Source organism: Xyrauchen texanus, chromosome 18 (assembly GCF_025860055.1).
Source record: "Xyrauchen texanus isolate HMW12.3.18 chromosome 18, RBS_HiC_50CHRs, whole genome shotgun sequence".
NCBI classification, from domain to species: domain Eukaryota; kingdom Metazoa; phylum Chordata; class Actinopteri; order Cypriniformes; family Catostomidae; genus Xyrauchen; species Xyrauchen texanus.
The window spans coordinates 6,178,941-6,200,826 of NC_068293.1; the positions used below are offsets into that span (position 1 = coordinate 6,178,941).

The window sequence follows — 21,886 nt, forward strand, 5'->3', positions numbered from 1 at the left end:
CTGAGGGAGGCTCAGGAGGCGGAGCCGAAAGAGGTTCTAGAGGCGGAGCCCTAGAAGGCTCTGGAGGCTCTGGAGGCGGAGCCGTAGGAGGCTCGGGGGGCGAAGCCCTGGAAAGCTCAGGAGGCGGAGCAGAGGGAGGCTCTGGAGGCTCAGGAGGCGGAGCTGAGGGCGGTGGCGCCGTAGACAGTTCTTGAGGCGGAGGCCTGGAAGGCTCCGGGGACGGAGCCGAGGAAGGCACAGGAGACGGAGCCAAGGAAGGCTCAGGAGGCGGAGTCGCAGAAGGCTCTGGAGGCGGAGCCGCAGAAGGCTCGGGAGGCGGAGCCGCAGGAGGAGGCTCGGAAGGCAGAGCCGTGGATGGCTCGAGAGGCTTGAAGGGTAGAGCCCTGGGAAGCTCGAGGGGCTTGAGAGGCGGAGCCCTGGAAGGCTCGAGAGGCTTGAGAGGCGGAGCCCTGGAAGGCTCGAGAGGCTTGAGGGGCGGAGCCCTGGAAGGCTCGAGAGGCGGAGCCCTGGAAGGCTCGAGAGGCGGAGCCCTGGAAGGCTCGCGAGGCTTGAGGGGCGGAGCCCTGGAAGGCTCGAGAGGCTTGAGGGGCGGAGCCCTGGGAGGCTCGAGGGGCGGAGCCCTGGGAGGCTCGAGAGGCTCGAGAGGCTTGAGGGGCGGAGCCCTGGGAGGCTCGAGAGGCTTGAGAGGCGGAGCCCTGGGAGGCTCGAGAGGCTTGAGAGACGGAGCCCTGGGAGGCTCGAGAGGCTTGAGAGACGGAGCCCTGGGAGGCTCGAGAGGCGGAGCTCCGGAAGGCCCGAGAGGCTTGAGAGGCGGAGCTCCGGAAGGCCCGAGAGGCTTGAGAGGCGGAGCCCTGGAAGGCTCGAGAGGCTTGAGGGGCGGAGCCCTGGAAGGCTCGAGAGGCTCGAGAGGCGGAGCCGTAGGAGGCTCAAGAGGCTCTGGGGGCGGAACCGTCAGAGGCTTGAGTGGATCGAGAGGCGGAGCAATCGGAGGCTCTGGAAGCGGAGCCGTAGGAGGCCCCGTAGGCGGAGTTGCAGGAGGCTCGAGAGGCTCTGGGGTGGAGCCGTAGGAGGCTTGGGGGGCGGAGCCCTGGTAGGCTTGAGAGGTTCAGGAGGTGGAGCCCTGGGAGGCTCGAGAGGCTTGAGGGGCGGACCCCTGGTAGGTTCAAGAGGCGGAGTCCTGGAAGACTCGAGAGGCTCGAGAGGCGGAGCTCTGGAAGGCTCGGGAGGCGGAGCTCTGGAAGGCTCGGGAGGCGGAGCTCTGGAAAGCTCGGGAGGCGGAGCTCTGGAAAGCTCGGGAGGCGGAGCTATGGAAAGCTCGGGAGGCGGAGCTCTGGAAAGCTCGGGAGGCGGAGCTCTGGAAAGCTCGGGAAACTCGGGTGGCTGAGCTCTGGAAAGCTCGGGAAACTCGGATGGCTGAGCTCTGGAAAGCTCGGGAAACTCGGATGGCTGAGCTCTGGAAAGCTCGGGAAACTCGGATGGCTGAGCTCTGGAAAGCCTCGAAACTCGGATGGCTGAGCTCTGGAAAGCTCGGAAACTCGGATGGCTGAGCTCTGGAAAGCTCGGAAACTCGGATGGCTGAGCTCTGGAAAGCTCGGGAGGAGGAGCCCTGGAAGGCTCGAGAGGCGCTGGCTCTTGGACGGTCACGGCCATTGGCTCTTGGACGGTCGTGGCTACTGGCACTGGCTCTTGGACGGTCAAGGCTACTGGCGCTGGCTCTTGGACGGTCGAGGCTACAGGCGCTGGCTCAGGGACGGTCGAGGCTACAGGCGCTGGCTCAGGGACGGTCGAGGCTACAGGCGCTGGCTCAGGGACGGTCGAGGCTACAGGCGCTGGCTCAGGGACGGTCGAGGCTTGCGGCACTGGCTCATTGACGTTTGAGGCTTGCGGCACTGGCTCATTGACGTTTGAGGCTTGCGGCACTGGCTCATTGACGTTTGAGGCTTGTGGCACTGGCTCATTGGCGTTTGAGGCTTGCGGCACTGGCTCATTGACGTTTGGGGCTTGCGGCACTGGCTGGGTTACCGTGGTTGGCGAGGATTCGGGCTCGCTCACGGTGACATGCATGGGCTCTAGCTCGCTCACGGTGACATGCGTGGGCTCTAGCTCGCTCACCGTGACATGCGTGGGCTCTAGCTCCCTCACCGTGACATGCGTGGGCTCTAGCTCGCTCACCGTGACATGCGTGGGCTCTAGCTCGCTCACCGTGACATGCGTGGGCTCTAGCTCGCTCACCGTGACATGCGTGGGCCGGGAGGTGGAAGCCCGTCTTCTCCTCCTTCTCCGGGCAGACGAGGAGGACCGCGCTGGCTCGTTGACCGGCGCGAAAGGACGAACCACGGGCGAATGGAGGGTCAATTCTGCGGGAGGCGCTACGGGGTTCTCCTCGATGATGTCCACAGTTAGATGAGAACCGCAGATCTGTAGGGTCTCCTCAACGAACGCGTCAAGCGTCCAGTCGCGCGTTGCCGGTGGCAGCCGCTCCTTCAGCCCATCATTCAGGTTGCCTCGGAAGAAGACCACGAGAGAGTAATTAGGAAAGTCTGAAATGTTTGACAGAGCCAGAAAGTCGTGGATGTGGTCTTCTATAGGTCGGTCCCCTTGCTTCAGGCTGAGCAGATCGTAATTCGCTTGAAAAACTGCTGGATCCATAGGTGGTCGATCGTTCTGTAATGCTGAGTAACGAGGCTGACGAAGAGGTGCGGATCCAAATGCAGTTTGAACTTTATTTAGCTGAATAGACAGGGCAAAACACAAAGCAACAACCCACGATGGGGAAAAGAAACGTAAACTCGATAAGGAAACCACGGTAGACACAAACAGGGAACTAGGGAGAGAGGCACACACCGGGCTAACATCAAACGACGATCGACAAAGACAGCACAAAGACACGGGGTATAAATAGACAAACGTGGGAAAGGTGGCCAATGAAAGAACAGAACTCAAACAAGGTAACAAGGTGATAAACAGAAACCAAAGGCAAATTAACCAGGGCAGGTGTAAACAATGAACAGTGAATACGAACGCTAACAGAGGGTTGTGGAATCAAATAAAGGACTAAAGTGACAACAAGATGGAAAACGAGAGGGCAACAGTGAAACGAGACAGGGTGGACTATGGAATTAAATAAGGGACTAAAGTGAAAACTTAAGAAGTGAAAAGTGAGAAGATAGAAAACAAGGGGGCAACAGAGAGACAAGACAGGTTAATCATTACAGTAATTAAAATGGTTGAAAATGGAGTTGGTGGCCGGAGTGTGAAATCTTATTGATAGAGGATGATTAGCCTTAAATAATCATACATATATTTATATCATTTGAAAGCGCTAATACTTTTCTTCAATATGGTATATACAGTTCAGGTGTGTGATGTTATATGAATATAATATGAATTTGGGGGATCAGGCAGGAAAGGGTTAACTGTTTTAGCCTCATCCCTCAATAACTAGGCAGCTCTGAATGAGAGTATAAAGTTAATATTGCGGTAGAGAGGGGTCACGTGATGCCATGTGAAGATCGGACATGTGAACGGCGAGCTCTATGCGCTAGTTTTAATACTTTTAATGACATTACCTGGGCAAATTCACACTCTGTTCCATAACTGTTCTAAGAGGACAATATGGCAAAGAATTAAAAATCTTCTGGCTCTAGAGACATTAAAAGAAACTTACGTGCTCAAGCTGACGCACCCGAGTAGGCCACAAGCCTGGGAGTCGACTTAGTCGGGGAGGTGCAGGAAATGAGGTGAGAGAGGTTGAACATGTCACCAATGCTAACGAAGGTCGTTGCTGATTTGGAGGATCTTGCTGTGATACGTTGATTGATCACTGCTATGAAGGCGACGTTCACTGATGTGGTTACAAGAGTGGGGCATGCCAAGAACGGATCGATTACCTGTAGTCATCAGAGAGGGAATTATATGCTAATTCGCTAATGACCAAGGTGGATTTGGAGTTTGTCTAGGAGAAGTTGGAGGACATGGAGAACCATAGCCAGCAGAATAATGTCCGTATCGTCGGAATCCCTGAGGGAGCAGAGGGACAGGATACAGTGAAAATCCTGGATGGGCTCTTTTGAATCTGCTCGACATAGCAGGCCATAAGCTGGAAATCAAGCGAGCTCCTGCTCGGCGATTCACGTAGGGAGACAGGCAATCTGCCCAAATTTCTGAGATCATCTGATAAATATCTTGTGTTACATGAGATGAGGAGTAAAGGTAGGCTTTCTTGGAAGAATCACAGCATTTTCTTGTTCCCAGACTTTGCAAATTCGAAAAGAGATAAACTTGATTGATTCAAGGAATGTCAAATTGAGAATAGATGCTAAGGATGGCTGTAAAACATTCACATGCCCACCGCAAGCAATGTCCTTCATAAAGTCAATGGAGTAAGTCATCTTGTTTCCACGTTGGAGCCGAGTGGACCAGCTCATTGAACATTAATTTGAATGTTTGAGGATTCTGCATGCTTTTTTGTGCTGGTTCCGACTAGCAGCTGAAGTTTATTTTGTAGACTGTCACACCTTCAGGACAGTTTCATGGATGAATCTACAGGCTCTTTGTACTCAATCGTCCTATTGGCTGTTTGTTTTATAGATTATCTTATGATGTGTAATTCTGTCTCACAAAATTTGTATAGAAACACAGGACGTGAGCAATCCGACGGCAAAGTTGTCGCAAGGGTTCTCATAGGTGTGCATGGACCGTTTGAGTCTGGGGGGATGGACGCCAGTTGGCGCTGTCATGCGCAGCAATAATGTGCACATCTTTCTTTTTTCTGTTTGTTTGGATCTGGGGGATGTTCGTGTTTTGATTGTTGTACTAATGTTGGAATGTGGTCTTTGGAATGTGGTTCTTATATGTCAAAATGTCAAATGTTAATATGAGTGGACTGTCTCTCTTCATGTGGAATGTGAATGGGTTGGGGCACCCAATAAAAAGAAGGAAGGTTCATTAAAGCATTGGAAATATGATTTAGTGTTTCTTCAAGAAATGCATATTTCCCCGCAGGAAGCTGAAAAAGTAGTGAAGATATGGCGTGTACATGCTTTCTTCAGTGCTGGCTCAAGTAAAAGCAGGGGGGTCATTATATTTATAAGTAAACATCTAAAATTCAAATGTCTCAAACAGATTAAAGATGAATTAGGAAGAGTCATTATTGTTTTAGCTGAAATTCAGGGACAAATTCTTATTTTGGCTAATATTTATGCACCTATCTTTGATGATCAAGGCTTTTCCATAGACCCTGAAGGGATGTTACAAGCCGCTGGCACCCCTCAGGTTATAATATTGGGAGGAGACTTTAATCTTTTGATAGACTCAGTCCTTGATCATAGTGAAGCAAATTTGTGCAAGCCCCCTACAGCAACATTGACACTTCACAGGATGTGTAAAAATCTTCTGAAATCTAAGACTTCTGAACCCATCTGTGAGGGACTATGCATTTTTTCATCAGTCCACAAGATTTACTCTACAGTAGAATATATTTTTTTATATATATATCTAAGTCCCTTATTTCATGTGTTGTTGATTGCTCAATTGGAAACACTTTAGTCTCAGATCACGCCCTGGTGTGTTTAGAGGTGTTGCCACATATGTAGAAAAGAAAATCCAAGTTGGTGCTTTAATGTATCCTTTTTGCAAAATCCAATTTCCAACAAATGTTAAAGGCTGATATTGGGTGTTGGGCAGGGTTGCCCTCTTTCCCCCTTATTGTTCTGACTTGCCCTGAATCCATTAGCAGCCACAATAAGAAAGGAAGATGATTTTTCAGAGGTGGTGGCGGGAGGTGTGGCGCATAAACTTTTTATAATTTTATATTTTTATAGAAATATAGATTATATTTATAATTTGTCTCCAACCCAGATGTATGCCTTGCCTCCACAGAATTATTAATTCCTTTTCTAAGTTCATGGATCTGCTCAGGATACAGAGTGAATGGATTTAAATTCGAAGCGTTTCCTCAGACAGCATAATGCCCGGTAATGGCTTTTCAGCCAGGTGCCTTCCAGTGGCCCAAACACTGCATTACATTTTTGGGTATTTTATTCCCAGCAAATTAGTGTAATTTTGAATTTATCTATGACTGGGATGGTAAATGTTATTAAAATGTTACAAAATTACAAAATTCAACTACCTGCTACAATCTCTCCCTATAGATGTCCCCCACTCTTATTTCAAGCAATTTCGTAGCATAGTGAAGTCCTTTATTTGGAATGGTAAACGTCCCAGATTACACTTCAATAAATTACATAGGCCAATAGACAAAGGTGGGCTAGGCCTACCTAAGACTTTGTTATATTATTATGCATTCGGTCATTGGTCACTTCCTCCTGAGAGAGCCCCTCCTTGGTTTTGTATTGAAGTTCTTGCCCCTATTTTGTCATTGCAAAGCCTTTCTATCAAACTAACCGGAGAAGATAAGTTACACCCTGTTATCCCGCATTAGCACACAAAATGGACAAAAGTCTCCAGAGTGTTTAATCCAGACATTTATTTAAATGTTGCTTTGAGCATATGGCAGAATCCAAAATTATATATGAATAAGTCCCCTTTCTTCTGAACAGAGTGATAATACGCTCAGTGACCTATATGAGAGTGGAGTGTTGAGATCCTTTGACAATATAGTTTAACATTTTGGGATTCCCAGGTCTCAATTCTTCAGGTATTTACAGCTGTGCCACCTGCTCTGTACTATTTTTGGGAGTAGCATACACCCCTTTAGAGTGGCAGATACTCTGAAAGTGGTGAATACTGCTTTTGGAAAAGGCATTAGTGTATTACTCCCTGATAATTCAGAGTCTGGGGATGAAGCTTCAACTTCTCTCAAGAGATTATGGGAGAAAGATTTAAACTTGTTATTGGAGGAGGGAGTGTGGGATAGGATTCTAAAAAAACATCAAGTTTACATCTTGACATGCAAGGGTGCACCTCATGCAATTTAAGATGTTACACTGATTCTATTGGACCCCCACTAGATTGTAAAAGCTTGGTCATAAAGAAACACCCACCTGCTCGTGATGCCAATCAGAAGATTGGGACACAACCCATGTTTTTTGGTGGTGTGCTAACATCCAAGAATTTTGAATTTTGTGGAGGGTTTAGAGTTTATGTGTGATGTATTGGGCACTCAAATTTAATTTTGCCCCAGACACTGTATTTTAGGCAATGGGGCAGTCATTAATATAGTGTAGCAGCATTCAATTAAATGTCAGGTAGAAGGCTGGGAATTTGGATTCATTTAATAAAAATTGGGGCAGATATTTGGCCTTTTCAGAGTGCTCTTGTGGAGGGGCATTGGAGAGAGATGTGTAGTTTTAAATGTGTGTGATTTTTATTTGTGTATATATATATGTGTGTGTGTGTGTGTGTGTGTGTGTGTGTGTGTGTGTGTGTGTGTGTGTGTGTGTGTGTGTGTGTGTGTGTGTGTGTTCTCAATTTGTGACCACAGGGATATTTGTTGCGGGTCAGGGTGGGGTTGGGGATTGGGAGGGGGAAAGGGAAAAATGGGGGTTAAAAGTTGATTCTGTGGATATATATTTTTCTTTTCTCTTTCAATTGTGTGAATCAATAAAAAGTGTTAATAAAATAAAAAAATAGAGAGCTGTTTTTTTTTCAGATGTGGAATGGAATCAAAATTTTAGAATAGCATGTTTTTTTATTGATATTATTATTTATGTATTTGTTTGTTTATTTTTTCATGCAAAAATATATGAGCCCTGCAGAATAGTCCACTATACAGTGTGAGCCTTAACAATGTGTGTTGCTTTCGCTTAATATAATTTAGGTTCCTGCTGCGAGTATTGTGTAATTTCCAATCAATTTGGAATTCAGTGTGCAAGGCATTTTTGAATCAGATTGAGAAAGTAGTCATGTTCAAAAGTTTACATGGCTAAAATTCTTCTATTTAGCAGATTAATTTAGGTCTACACCACCCCTTTCAATCGGATGAAAAATTCAGTCTGATTGAGCTAACAGTTTTGTTATTAATGTATTTTTAGTTTGCATGTAAACATAGCCACAAGAGAGTCTTTTGCCCTCACTGTACCTCTGTCTCTTTTTTCTCACTCTGTTCTGTGCTGTCAGTCTGAAAAAAGTGCTTTGCACACACTTTTCAGGGCTTCAAAATAATCACACGTTCATAGACTGCACAGATAAACAAATGGGGTTGGGGGGAGGGGTGTTTGGGGGTGGGGTCTACAAAGTGGTTGCCATGGAAACAGAGTTACAGTCACCAGAAAACGTTTGGTTACGTATGTAACCTCCGTTCCCCGAGGGAGGGAACGACACGCTGTGTCAGAGAAGCGACACTAGGGGTCTCTCTTGAGCGCCGATATTCACCTCTGATCTTATTGAAAAGGGCCAATGGGAGTTGGCAGTCAGTATTTGCATACCTCGCCCCCCGGACATACGGGTATTTAAGCGGGGCAAATACGGGAGTTCATTCAGGATTTTTCTGAGGAGCCGGAAATGGTCCGGCCACAACAGTGGCTCGGTTCAGCGACATGGCGGAGGAAAGACACAACGTGTCGTTCCCTCCCTCGGGGAACGGAGGTTACATATGTAACCAAATGTTCCCCTTCTGTCGCTCTCTCCACGTTGTGTCGGAGAAGCGACACTAGGGGACCCATTCCAATCTTGCCATGCGCTGAACCGTGTAAGTGAACCGCCGATACAGAGGCGGGCAGGGATTTCATCCAGTGCCACGCATCGTCTGTACCTGGCTGCACGTACCCTTCCCCAATGCCCCATAAGAACATCGGAATCCTTCTAGTTACCCTGGGAGGGGAACAAGGCGATGTTTGCCAACATGGGAACGGGCCAGCCTGGCTGGGCCTCTTTTCTCTCTATGTTTCTCGCATAGAGCAATCACGGCCGGAGCCTTTACACGCATATAGGGAAGGGGGTCTTACCCAGACCCTGCGGAGACCACACCTGCCCTTTTTCTTGGGGAGGAAAAGTGGTAGACACGTCACACGGCCGTCTTAGGGCTCGTGTGGAAAGTATGGTGCGGTGGTAGATCCAGCCTCGAAGCGGGGAGTTGCTACAGCACGGCGACCGGGCAGCTGTAACTGCCTAAGGGAGACACGGGGTCCGCTCGTAAGGGGACAGAACCGTGGAATTACACACAGGGGGAGTCCGAACAGGAGGCCTTCTTATTTTACCTGTGGAGCCCCTATACCAGTACGGGGTGGCCATCAGGGTACACGCAGTGGCTTGGGTCGGCGAGTTCCTCTGCTGAACCGCGGACCCGGAGGGCTGGGGAGGAATTGACCAGGGGCCCGACTCGGAGTGGGGCGCCCTGGGAAGAAGGCGCACTACTTTACCTTGGCGTCAGGAAAAGGCGCTGAGCGCAAGCGATCCACCCGGCCGGTCGGTCTACGTGTTACCGAGTTCTACGGGCTCGGACCTGAGAAAACACGAGACGCAACCGACTCAACGCGGAGGTTGTAAAACCTCGCGAAGGTGTTGGGTGTTGCCCAACCCGCGGCTCTACAGATGTCTGCTAGGGAGGTGCCCTTGGCCAGTGCCCACGAGGACGCAACACCCCTTGTTGAGTGAGCTCGGACCCGCAAGGGTAGGGGCACGGCCTGGGTGTGATAAGCCAGTGTGATGGCATCGACAACCCAGTGGGCGAGCCTCTGTTTGGAGACGGCATTCCCTTTCTGCTGTCCCCCAAAGCAGACAAAGAGCTGCTCAGAGCGTCTGGTGCTCTGTGTGCGGTCCAGGTAAGTGCGCAGGGCGTGCACTGGACACAGCAACGAAAGGGCTGGGTCTGCCTCCTCCCAGGGCAGCGCTTGCAGGTTCACTACCTGATCTCGGAATGGTGTGGTAGGAACTTTGGGCACATAGCCCGGTCGCGGTCTTAGGATCACAGACGTATCTGCCGGACCGAACTCCAGGCAAGTGTCGCTGACAGAGAACGCTTGCAGGTCCCCGGCCCTCTTGATGGAGGCGAGCGCGATCTTAAGAGAGAGGGCCCTGAGTCCAACTGATTCGAGCGGCTCGAAGGGAGGTCTCTGGAGTCCTGCCAAGACTACCGAGAGATCCCAGGAGGGAACTAGGCCTGGCCGGGATGGATTCAACCTCCGGGCGCCTCTCAGGAACCTGAGGATCAGGTCGTGCTTACCCAAAGACTTGCCGTCTACAGGATCGTGGTGGGCAGCGATAGCGGCAACATACACCTTGAGGGTGGACAGGGACAGCCTCCTGTCCAGCCTCTCCTGTAGGAACAGAAGCACTGACCTAATCGCGCATCTCTGCGGGTCTTCGGCTCGGTAAGAACACCAATCTGCGAACAAGCGCCAATTTAGGGCGTAAAGGTGCCTGGTAGAGGGGGCTCTGGCTTGGTTGATTGTATTCACAACGGTCGCCGGTAAGCCGGCTAGCTCTTCCGCGTCCCGTCCAGGGACCAGACGTGGAGGTTCCAGAAGTCTGGGCGCGGGTGCCAGAGTGTGCCCCGTCCCTGAGAGAGGTGGTCCTTTCTCAGGGGAATCCGCCAGGGAGGAGCTGTCGCGAGGAGCCTGAGTTCCGAGAACCAAGTCCGAGTGGGCCAGTAGGGGGCCACCAACGTGACTTGCTCCTCGTCCTCCCTGACCTTGCACAGCACCGGTGCAAGAAGGCTCACTGGGGGAAATGCGTACTTGCGCAGCCCCGAGGGCCAGCTGTGTGCCAGCGCGTCTGTCCCGAGGGGAGCCTCTGTTAGGGCGTACCAGAGCAGGCAGTTGGAGGTTTCCTGGGCGGCGAACAGGTCTACCTGGGCCTTGCCAAACCGTTCCCAAATCAGCTGGACCGACTGGGGGTGAAGCCTCCACTCCCCGCCGGGCAGGCGTTGTCGTGATAGCGCGTACGCTATGACGTTGAGCTTGCCGGGTATGTGAGTGGCACGCAGCGACGCAACTCCAGGCAATTGATGTGCCAACGCATCGGGGCCCCTTTCCAACGGCCTGCTGACTGCATGCCCGCTGCACACGGCACCCCACCCGGACCTGGAGGCGTCGGTTGTGACCAAGACGTGTCGGGACACCTGCTGCAGGGGCACTCCTGCCCATAAAAAGCAGAGGTCTGTCCAGGGTCGGAGTGTTTTGAGGCAGGCGGGGGTGATCCTTACCCGATGCGTGCCGCGGTGCCATGCTTGTCTCGGGACTCGAGTCTGGAGCCAGTGCTGGAGTGGTCTCATATGCATCAACCCCAGCGGCGCGACCGCCGCGGAGGATGCCATATGCCCCAGGAGCCTCTGGAAAAGTTTTAGAGGGACCACTGTGCCTGGCTTGAAGGAAGTGAGGCAGTCCAGCACCAACTGAGCACACTCGCTCGTGAGACGTGCTGTCATTGAGACTGAGTCTAACTCCAACCCGAGAAAAGAGATGCTGTGAACCGGAGTGAGCTTGCTATTTTCCCAGTTGACCTGAAGACCCAAGCGGCTGAGGTGCCGGAGCACCTGGTCTCTGTGTGTGCATAGTAACTCTCGAGAGTGTGCTAGGATGAGCCAGTCGTCGAGGTAGTTGAGAATGCGGATGCCGGCTACTCGTAGCGGGGCAAGGGCCGCCTCTGCGACTTTCGAGAAGACGCGAGGGACAGAGACAGGCGAAGGGGAGGACTTTGTACTGAAACGCCTGGCCGTCGAACGCGAACCGTAGGAAGGGTCGGTGTCGTGGCAGAATTGAGACGTGGAAGTACGCGTCCTTCAGGTCCACCGCTGCGAACCAATCTAGATGCTGAACGCCAGCCAGAATATTTCTCTGCGTAAGCATTTTGAACGGGAGTTTTAACAAGGCCCGATTGAAAACTTGCAAGTCCAGGATTGGTCGTAAGCCACCGCCTTTCTTGGGTACAATGAAGTAAGGGCTGTAGAAACCCTTCCTCATTTCGGTTGGAGGGACGGGCTCTACCGCACCCTTGGCTAAGAGGGTCGCGATTTCCGTGCGCAGGGAACTGGCGTGCTCGCCGTGTACTGCGGAAAAGCGGACGCCCCTGAAGGGGGGCGGGAGCCAGGCAAACTGAATTGCGTAACCAAGTCGAATGGTCCGGAGCAGCCAGCGTGATGCGTTGGGAAGCGAAAGCCACGCTTCCCAGCTCTGTGCTAGGGGCACCAAAGGGATGAGTATTTTGGACGTACCCGGCGGGGCCTCGCAGCGGGGCGGAACAGGTAATGCAGCGTTGGGCGGCTTCGTTGCGGCCTGAGGCTGAGGTGCTGAGAATAGACTCAAAGCACTTACCTTGCTCCGCGCGCCCGGCAGGGGGCGGGTTCTTGACTGAGGAGGAGGTCTGATGTTGGCGTCCTCTGGACTCGTCTGAACCGGCCGGCCGGACAGTCGTGGGCAGGCGGAAGGCGGGATCGTCGCGTCCGGTGTACCGGGACTGTTGTGATCTGAAAGCACATTGCCGTGAAAGCGGCATTTGCGAGCCAGGTGACCCAGAGGCAAAGGAAATAGCTCTTTTATTGAGAATGTGGGTACCGCAGCCCCGTCAGGGGTGTGGCAAATGAAAAAACAAAGGATTCTCCTCCCGGCCCTCCACCGGGGGACGGAGCGGTCTTACCACCTCCGGAGCTAACGTCTTCGGCTCTGGGTCGGCTGTCTCAGGAACGCTTGGGAGCCTTCTGGGTCCTGGAGGGGGTTCGTGAGACAGGGGGCGTGCGCCGCCTGCGGAGTGCTCGACACTGGGGCTGAGAGCTGGGCCCGGGTTGAGGCGGAGCAGGAGCTGGTTTCCTCGCAGGGGGCGCCCTCGGCGGGCAGGCGGGCAGGGCCCGTAGCGGCAGGTCTGCGGCGGGGCATGATGTGCGAAATGGCCTCCGTCTGCTTCTTCACCGCGGAGAACTGTTGGGCGAAGTCCTCGACAGTGTCACCGAAAAGGCCAATCTGGGAGACAGGTGCGTCCAGGAAGCGGTTTTTGTCAGCCTCACGCATGTCGACCAGGTTGAGCCAAAGATGCCGTTCCTGGACCACTAGGGTGGCCATCGTCTGTCCGAGTGCCTGTGCTGTGGCCTTCGTCGCTCTCAGGGCGAGGTCGGTCGCTGAGCGCAGTTCCTGCAGCACATCAGGATCAGGTCCACCCCCGTGCATGTTTCTGAGAGCTTTGGCCTGGTGGACTTGCAGGAGGGCCATCGCAAGCAGGGCGGAGGCAGCGCGTCCAGCCGTAGTGTAGGCCTTCGCGTTAAGCGAGGATGTTGTCCTACAGGGCTTGGATGGGAGTACGGGGCGACCCCGCCAGGAGGTAGGGCTACCGGGGCATAGATGGTGCGCAACTGCTCTATCAACCTGGGGAATCGCGTCGTACCCGTGGCGCTCTCCGCCGTCGAGGGTGGAGAGAGTGGAGTGGGTGGCACCTAGACGAGCGGAGAGCGGGGCTCTCCATGTAGACGTCAGCTCATCATGCACCTCCGGGAAGAAAGGGACCGGGGGGATGCGAGGCCGCGAACGGCGCGCTGTCCCCAGGAACCCATCATCCAACCGAGAAGGCTGTGGGGAGGACGGAGGGTTCCAGTCCAACCCCACGCTCAAGGCGGCCCAGGCAAGCATGTCGGACATCTGAGCATCGGCCTCAGCCTGGGCCTGCTGGCCCGAAGGCGGCAGTCCAGGGGAGTCCTCGGCATCAGACACCGCACTCTCCGATGCAGCGGCGAGCTCATCTGCTTCGGACTCGGGAGGATAGACAGCCAGGCCGTGAGGCGAGCCGCTATCGCCGCGAGCGTGGACGGAGACCAGCGAGCGTGTCGGGGAATGGGAGGTTCGCGGGGGGCTACCCGGCGAAACTGCACCCGCTGCCGCCCCCAAATCGTCCCCAGCGCCAACCGCACCATCCTTAATCCCGTGGGAAGAAGGAGCAATGCGGGGTGCAGCTGGGGTGGCTTGCTTTCTGTTGAAAGCGAGCCGCGACCGCAACGTGGTCATGGTCATGTTCTCGCAGTGAGAACATGAACCATCCACAAACGCCGCCTCGGTGTGATCGCGGCCCAAACACACGAGACAGCGCCTGTGGCCGTCTGAAGCAGAGAGCACTCTACCGCATCCAGGAACGACACAGGGGCAGAAAGGCATCTTGAAAAAGACGCGTCCTTAAAAGGACGTTCAACGCCGCTGTGTTTGCTCTTTTAGAGAAAATTACTCTTTTAGTAAAAACTCTTTTAATACACAGTGTGTGTGTGTGTGTACGTGTCTGCACTGTCGAAGCGCTCAGGGGCAACAATGCACGCCGTGCACTGAGAAGGAGAAAGCCGCTGTTGTGCGCCGTCAAGATCCAACAGCATGCAGATCATCAGAGGAAAACAGGAACGTTTAAGTGGCGTGTAACTCGCAGCAAACTGCAGACAGACCATCGGCTCCGAAGAAATTTTCTGAATGAACTCAAGTATTTGCCCCGCTTAAATACCCGTATGTCCGGGGGCGGGGTATGCAAATACTGACTGCCAACTCCCATTGGCCCTTTTCAATAAGATCAGAGGTGAATATCGCCGCTCAAGAGAGACCCCTAGTGTCGCTTCTCCGACACAACGTGGAGAGAGTGACAGAAGGGGAACTGAAGATTTGGTACTTTCCCTGTTCATCAGTTATAACTGTCCATCCTCTGATGTGGGTTGAAGAGTGTCAGTAATTCGGCAGAATGGGGTTGATTTCACAGTACATAAACATTTGGGAACAACATGTCTATTTCCTGTGTGATCATGTTGCATGGCATATCCATTTCTGTTCATGCATGATAGTTGGAAAAAATATACAAACAGAACCTTTTACCTCAGGAACCTGTAACCAATCATTTCAGGGCTAGTGTTTTCTGATAATAACACAATACATGTTTCAGATGTTTCTTAAAGGGATAGTTCACCCAAAAAATTCTCAAAAATTAAATTCTCTCATCATTTACTCACCCTCATGCCATTTATTTCTGCTGCAGAACACAAATGAAGATATTTAGAAGAATATTTCAACTCTGTTGGTCCATACAATACAAATTAATAGTGGCATAAAAGTAATCCATATGACTCAAGTGGTTAAATCTATATCTTCAGAAGCGATATGATGGGTGTGGGTGAGAATCAGATCAATATTTAAGTCCCTTTTTCCTATCCATCTCCACTTTCACTTTAACATTCTTCTTTAAATTTGGTAAAAAGGTGGAGCTTTAGAGTAAAAAAAGACAAAAATATTGATCTGATTTTCAACCACACCTATCATATCGCTTCTGAAGATAATATTTAATCACTGGAGTTGTATGGGTTATGTTTATGCTTCCTATATGTGCTTTTTGGAGCTTTAAAGGTTTGGTCACCATTCACTTACATTGTATGGACCTACAGAGCTGAAAAATTCTTCTAAAAATCTTTGTTTGTGTTCAGCAGAAGAAAGAAAGTCATACACATCTGTAAATGATGAGAGAATGTAATATAATATTCATGATATATTTAAAATATCATATTTTCACATATCAGTAATGAGCATATCATAATCTGGACATCTTTTTTCGCATCGCTTTAGTAAAGTTTGTGGGTAAAATTTTGGGTAATTGTCAGGCAAATAATTACAATCTTTTTGCCTCTAAAATAGGCATCATTTTCTATACACAAAATACTGTACAATTTCTTTTTCTTTTTTTTTTTACAGATTTGAGTACAATAGAACCAGCACATTGTCCTGACTGGATTTGTGAGAATCATCCAAGGTGTATCATTAAGATAAAAGGTTATTTGTCACCTTTAGAGTCTTTTTTATCTGATAATTATAGTTTTACACCCAAACCTCAGAGTGCTGGCCAACCTTTGATGTGTCCACTGGCAAACATCCAACACAGCTGCTTTACATTTGATCATTACTCAGTATAAGAGTAAATAGAATGTGATGATGAAAGAGTCTTACAATTGTCAACCACCTGTGTTAAAATTCATAGTAGATTCCTATAAAAAAAAAAAAAAGGACTATCAAAAGCACTAATGTGTTTTTGAGAAAGCAAGTGAACTTTATATGTGATAAGATCTGCATCAGAATTGCAAAAATAAATGGATTTTCTAAAGAAAATGTGAGTGGTGCTTGCGGTGACAAATCTTGTCACAACAATGTTCCACCAATGGCCACAGTATATTTCCTAGAGTCAAAAGAGCCCATTCCCATGTCCCTGCAATGTCCTGGTGCAGAGATATGGGTATTGCTATATGGTTGCTAGGGTGTTCTGCAGGGTTGCTAGGCAGTTTCTAGGGTCATATTAAAAATGGAGCTAGCCTGAGTCAAAATAGCTCAACCTCATCAATTTACAATGTTATGGTGCCAAGATATGGGTGTTGCTTTATAGTTGCTAGGGTGTTCTGCAGGGTTGCTAAGCAGCTACTAGGGTCATATTAAAAATGGAGCTAGCATGAGTCAAAAGAGCCCAACCCATGTATCTACAATGTTCTGGTGCAAAGACATGAGTGTTGCTATATGGTTGCTGGGGTGCTCAGGATGGTTGCTACGGTGTGACAAGGCAGTTGTCAAGGGGATACTTAAAAAAGTACTATAACATTCTGATCCAGAGACATAACCACACTTATTTTTCCCCAATGTTAATTCTTTGGAATTTTTTATCAGATTTTTCACCCACTGGCCAAACAATGTACGCCCAATTGCTTATAAACTTCATAGTAACCATATCCTAAATAAGCCAGTCAATTTGACACATCATTCATGTGACTCTTTTAAATGTTAACCACCTTCTGAAAACAGCATGTCAACAGTTCAACTGTGTTGCTCACTTCAAGGCCAATGAGATGTTGCATGCCTCCTATTTTTAGTAACACCCGTCAACAGGGTCTTGGTAGTCTTCTAATTTAAATAATTAGAACAGTATCGCTTATATTAATCCACCATGCAGCATGGTTAACTCGGTTTATCTAATCAGGTGTTAAACAATGAATGCTTTAAAAAAGCAGACAAGATAACTCACCGGTAGTTTCGACTATACCCTCCAAAATCACAACTATTTCAAATTGCTCCGTCTGCATGGACCGCTGCGAGAGCTCATAGAACGGGCTCTTGATGTCGATCACATGACAGATCGTGAGCGGTGACACGAGGAAGAGTTGGTCCGCTCCAGTGCTGAAGCCAACATCCAACTCCAGCTGATCCAGGGGGAGGAACTCGCCCTCGGGCGTCTGACGGGACTGCAGGAGCAAGAACAAAAGAGATGGGGCGTAAACATCGTTTTACACACTGTACTGTGAACTCAGCCGTTCTGACAGTCTGTCAATCAACAGAGCACAAGCAGGTAGAACGTCGAATGAAAGGAAACCCAATCGACAGCATTTGTGGCATAATGTAGATAACCACAAAAAAATATTTTGCCTCATCCCTCCTTTTCTTAAAAAAATAATAATAATTGAGGTTATAGTGAGGCACTAACAATAGAAGTGAATGGGGCCAATGTTTTGAGGATTTAAAGGCAGAAATGTGAAACTGAAAATTTTATTAAAGCACTTTTATGTATTCTTCTGTTAAAACTTCTGTGTTGTTTGAGCTGTTAAATTGCTTAATTGATTGTTTTTGCAGAACTATAGTGTTAAACATTATGTAATGGCAACGAAGTTGTAAAAATGAATATAACTTTACAATGAAAAGATTAGTAAGTGACTCTATGACACTAAAATCATGTTCACACACATTGTTTAAGTCATGTGGCTATACTCTTGAAAAGGTAAGTATTTTAACATTTAGGGATTTACCTCATTCACTTCCATTGTCAGTGCCTCACTGGAACCCAGATTTTTTTTTTTTTTTTTTTTAAGAAATTAAATTAGGAACAAGTTAAAATTATGTTTTGTGGTGGTCGACCAAATCTGTGCCATAATGGTGATTGAGCATCTGAGTTTAAAGGAATAGTTCACCCAAAAATGTTAATTCTCTCATCATTTACTCACCCTCATGCCATCCCAGATGAGTATGACTTTCTTTCTTCAGCAGAACACATATGAAGATTATTAGAAGAATTGCAAAGCTCTGCTGGTCCATAAAATGCAAGTGAATGGGTGCCAAAATTTTTAAGCTCTAAAAATCAAATAAGCAGTACAAAAGTAATCTATACAACTCTAGTGGTTAAATATATGTTTTAGAAGTGATTATAGTGGGTGAGAAACAGATCAATATTGAAGTCCTTTTATAAATAATAAATAATGCATAAATAATAATAGTCCTTTATAAATTAAAGATTAAATTCTACTCCCTGACCAGTCAATCTTAACTTTAACTTTCACATTCTTCTTCTTGTATTATTGGTGATTCCCTTTCTTCATGCATATCGCCCCCTACTGGGCAGGGATAACAATTTCTACCACAAAAGGACTTATTGATCTGTTTTTCACCCACAACTCTCATTTCACTTCTGAAGACATGGATTAAAACACTGGAGTCATATGGATTACTTTTATGGAGACTTTAGGAGCTTCAAAATTTTGGCACCCATTCACTTGCATTGTATGGACCTGCAGAGCTTTGAAATTCTTATAAAAAATGTAATTTGTGTTCAACAGATGAAAGAAAGTCATACACATCTGGGATGGCATGAGGGAGAGTAAATGATGAGAGATTTTAAATTTTTGAGTGAACTATCCCTTTAACTTGTATTGAACCCACAATATTTATTTAAATGCACAGTGTGATGGTGGAAGTTTTCAGGAAACCTGTTTGGAAAGAGGCATTACTTTTCCAATTCCCTATGGTTAATTCAAAGTTTGCGTAGCCAATAAAATAACTGTTGTTTATACAAGACTATGTGTTTCATCCATTTTGCCATTAGTAATCCACCCTAATTAAAAAAAAATAAGCCTGTGTTTATAGGCAATAAATAAACAAATAAGTAAACAAAAAAGACGACAGTCTTGTAAATAGTTGTTGTACTGTCTATCTAAGTAATTGTGCAAGTTTGTTGACAGAATTTTGTTAAATTTAGTGTATGGTGAAATCATTGCATTATATTTCACATCTGTAATATATAAAGGAAATTATTTTCATTTTTTTTATAATTATAAAAATAATATATATATATATTTTATTTTTTTTTTTTTTTTTTTTTTAAATGAGATATGATATCATGCTTGACACCTAGGCATTATATGTAAACAGAACATAGTTTAAAAAATACAGTTATACTACTAGTAAATAGAACAGAATAGAATACTGTTTTCTTTTCTATTCTATTCAGTAAGCAGATGTAGAATATTATTCTGATTAGAACCTTCTATTGTTCTAATATTCTATAATATTCTATTCACCTGCTAGTAACTGTTCTAGAAAAATACAGAAGAATAGAATTCTGAATAGAATAGTAGATGTTCTTTTATTAATTACATTAGTATTGTTGCAAGTTTATAAATGAGTGTGAGCAAAGACAAGCATTTACCTTGAGTAATTTACAGCGGATCTGGGCAGAGACCATGTGGCTGTTACGCAGATTACCGACCCTGAACATTAGAGTGAGTTTGCCGTCCCGCATGGAGATGACAGAATTTTCACTGAACATCAGAGTCTCTGCCCTCTTCTTGGGTTGAGACATCTTAATAAACATACAACCTATTAAAAAGGCGTCAACAATAGAGCCCAGAATGGACTGAAAGAGGAACAGAATGATTCCTTCTGGACATTTTTCAGTGATGTATCTGTGGCCGTATCCGATGGTGGCTTCCGTCTCAATGAAGAAGAGGAACGCAGAGGGGAAGTTATAGACGTTGGCCACGCACGGCGTGTACTTCTCATCATGGGTTCGGTGCAGGTCTCCTCTGATGTATGCAATGACCCACCACATTGAGGCCATGAATAACCAGGCCACCGTGTAGGTGAGAATGAATATGAAGAGGTTCCAGCGCCATTTGAGATCTACTAGCGTTGTGAATAAGTCTGACAGATATCTGCTGGTCTCTCCACCAAGGTTTCCATGCTGGACGTTACATCGCCCATTCTTATCCACAAAGCGCTGTCGTTTCCTCTTCTTTTCTTTCAGATGGCTGGATGATGTGGTGGTCACAACCTGATAGTCGCTTCCAAATTTCTTCCGAAGTGCAGACATTTTCACCTACAGAGACAGCAGTAAAACAAGCTCAATTTCTGACATTTAAGCAGCAGTGCATTGGACCTTTTTATTAAGCAACCTTTCCACTGGTTTCAGAAGTTATGCAAAAGGACAAAACTGAAGAGAGAGTGGGGCTAGTTGTCACAAATGGAAGTTGTCACAATAGCTATATCTCAGCAAATGAAGTTTTGAGTCAGATGTCCAATTACTTAAAAATGCTTGCTTTCTCAACCAGTATTATGCATTGCATTATTGTTCAAATGTTCGTGAAAGGCAATTAAATAGCCTAAACAGTTTAATGTGGACACATAAAATTATTTTTACTGGTGTGACATAATGTAGTCAGGTTGATTCAGTTGTATTAAATAATATTTTTGATATGAATTAAAATAGTTATTTTAGATGTTACCACATTATGTACATTTTTAGGTATTTTTTTCAGTGTACAATATATATGAAATACAGAAGGAAGATGTATATGGATTTATTTATTTTACTTTAGAAAATATTTTGTGTCTCAAAAAATGCATTCTTCAAATATCAGTGTGACAACATGCCCTGCTATAAGTGAACCATATCTTTTTATCCAGCAATAATGGTGGAAATAGTAAATTGCTTTGTTGGGGTACAATTTTTATATGCCATTTGTTAATGTTTATAAAGCAATTCTGCATTGCCTAATAAGTTAGTTACAAATGCATTACAAGTGATTTATATGCAGTTATAGTAGCAAACACAAAAAGGGCAACTTGCATGCAATACTTGTCAAATAGTGATAATTTTACCTTACATGTTATAAATGTTTAACAATGACACTTATTTACACATACATTAGTCAAAAACATCAAACACCCCTATTCACTATGCATGTGACAATGTAGCAAACATAGACTATTACAGTGAGATTAAAAGGAGGTATTATGCCATTTTGCTACAGCCCACTTTGTGTTTCTATTCATTATGTCTTCACAGCATACTGAATATATCATATGATAAAGCCTGATGACCACTGAACCATACTGACCTTTACCTAAAGGTTTCTAATGTTTCTCATGTCCTTATAAATACTTCAAATGTGTCCACTTTACATTTTGCATCTTCATAGGCACTTTACAAGGTACATTTTCATGGGTTATTAATATTAAGCATGAGGTACAATAGCTCACTATTTGGCAAGTATTGCATGAAAGTCATCCTTTTTATGCATGTTGTTATAACCGCATATCAATGATTTATAACGCATTTGTAAATTAATTAATAGCCATTAATGGATCCCTTCATAAACCCTTAATAAAAGGAACCTTAAATTGTCAACAGTAAAGTGTTGCCCTTTTTGTAGTACGTGGTTATACAGAAACGGACCCTAAAAACAAACATAGCCTACCCTAGTAAATATTCACTGTTGAAAACTGTGTGCAACTACCCCGTCCCCACTAATTCTTAGAGAAGAGATGATATAGTCGTACCTTCTTTCACCATACAGTTTCTTCTCTTCTGCTGTATGCTATCATTTCATAAAGCGTAGATTACTGAGACACACGTGTGTATATGAACTAAAGCAAACTTCTCAATGGGAATGAAAGCAGAAACTCTCCAGAGGCGCTGACCATCAGCTCTGGTGCTGAAACACAGACTGTATCTTCAATCATGCGAGTTTCACAAGCCGGAGCTCAAAGTCTCATTACAGACGGTGACGCGAACTAGATGCATTTAAACATCTGGCAGGCTTTTCCTCTCAGATGTAACTTTGGACGGTTGCTGGTTACACAACAAAGGAAATACAGTGACGTTAAAAAACTAAAAGTCAATCAAAAATCCATTCGGCCAAAGCTGTAGCGCTCCTTATGCGCGATCGGGCTTTCTCCAG

The 21,886-nt window shown here is 47.0% G+C and overlaps 1 protein-coding gene across 1 annotated transcript in view; it reads right to left on the minus strand.

Moving 5' to 3' along the window:
• The window catches only part of kcnj3a (potassium inwardly rectifying channel subfamily J member 3a), a 61,590-nt gene extending 41,574 nt beyond the window's left edge, over window positions 1-20,016 (minus strand). Inside the window, exons 1-2 of the mRNA XM_052147840.1 lie at window positions 19,354-20,016; window positions 16,906-17,122 (exon numbers count right to left, since the gene is read on the minus strand). Coding sequence (XP_052003800.1) covers window positions 16,906-17,122; window positions 19,354-20,016 — 880 coding nt within the window. The remainder of the gene's footprint in view (window positions 1-16,905; window positions 17,123-19,353) is intronic.
• Between the last annotated feature and the right edge of the window lie 1,870 nt (window positions 20,017-21,886).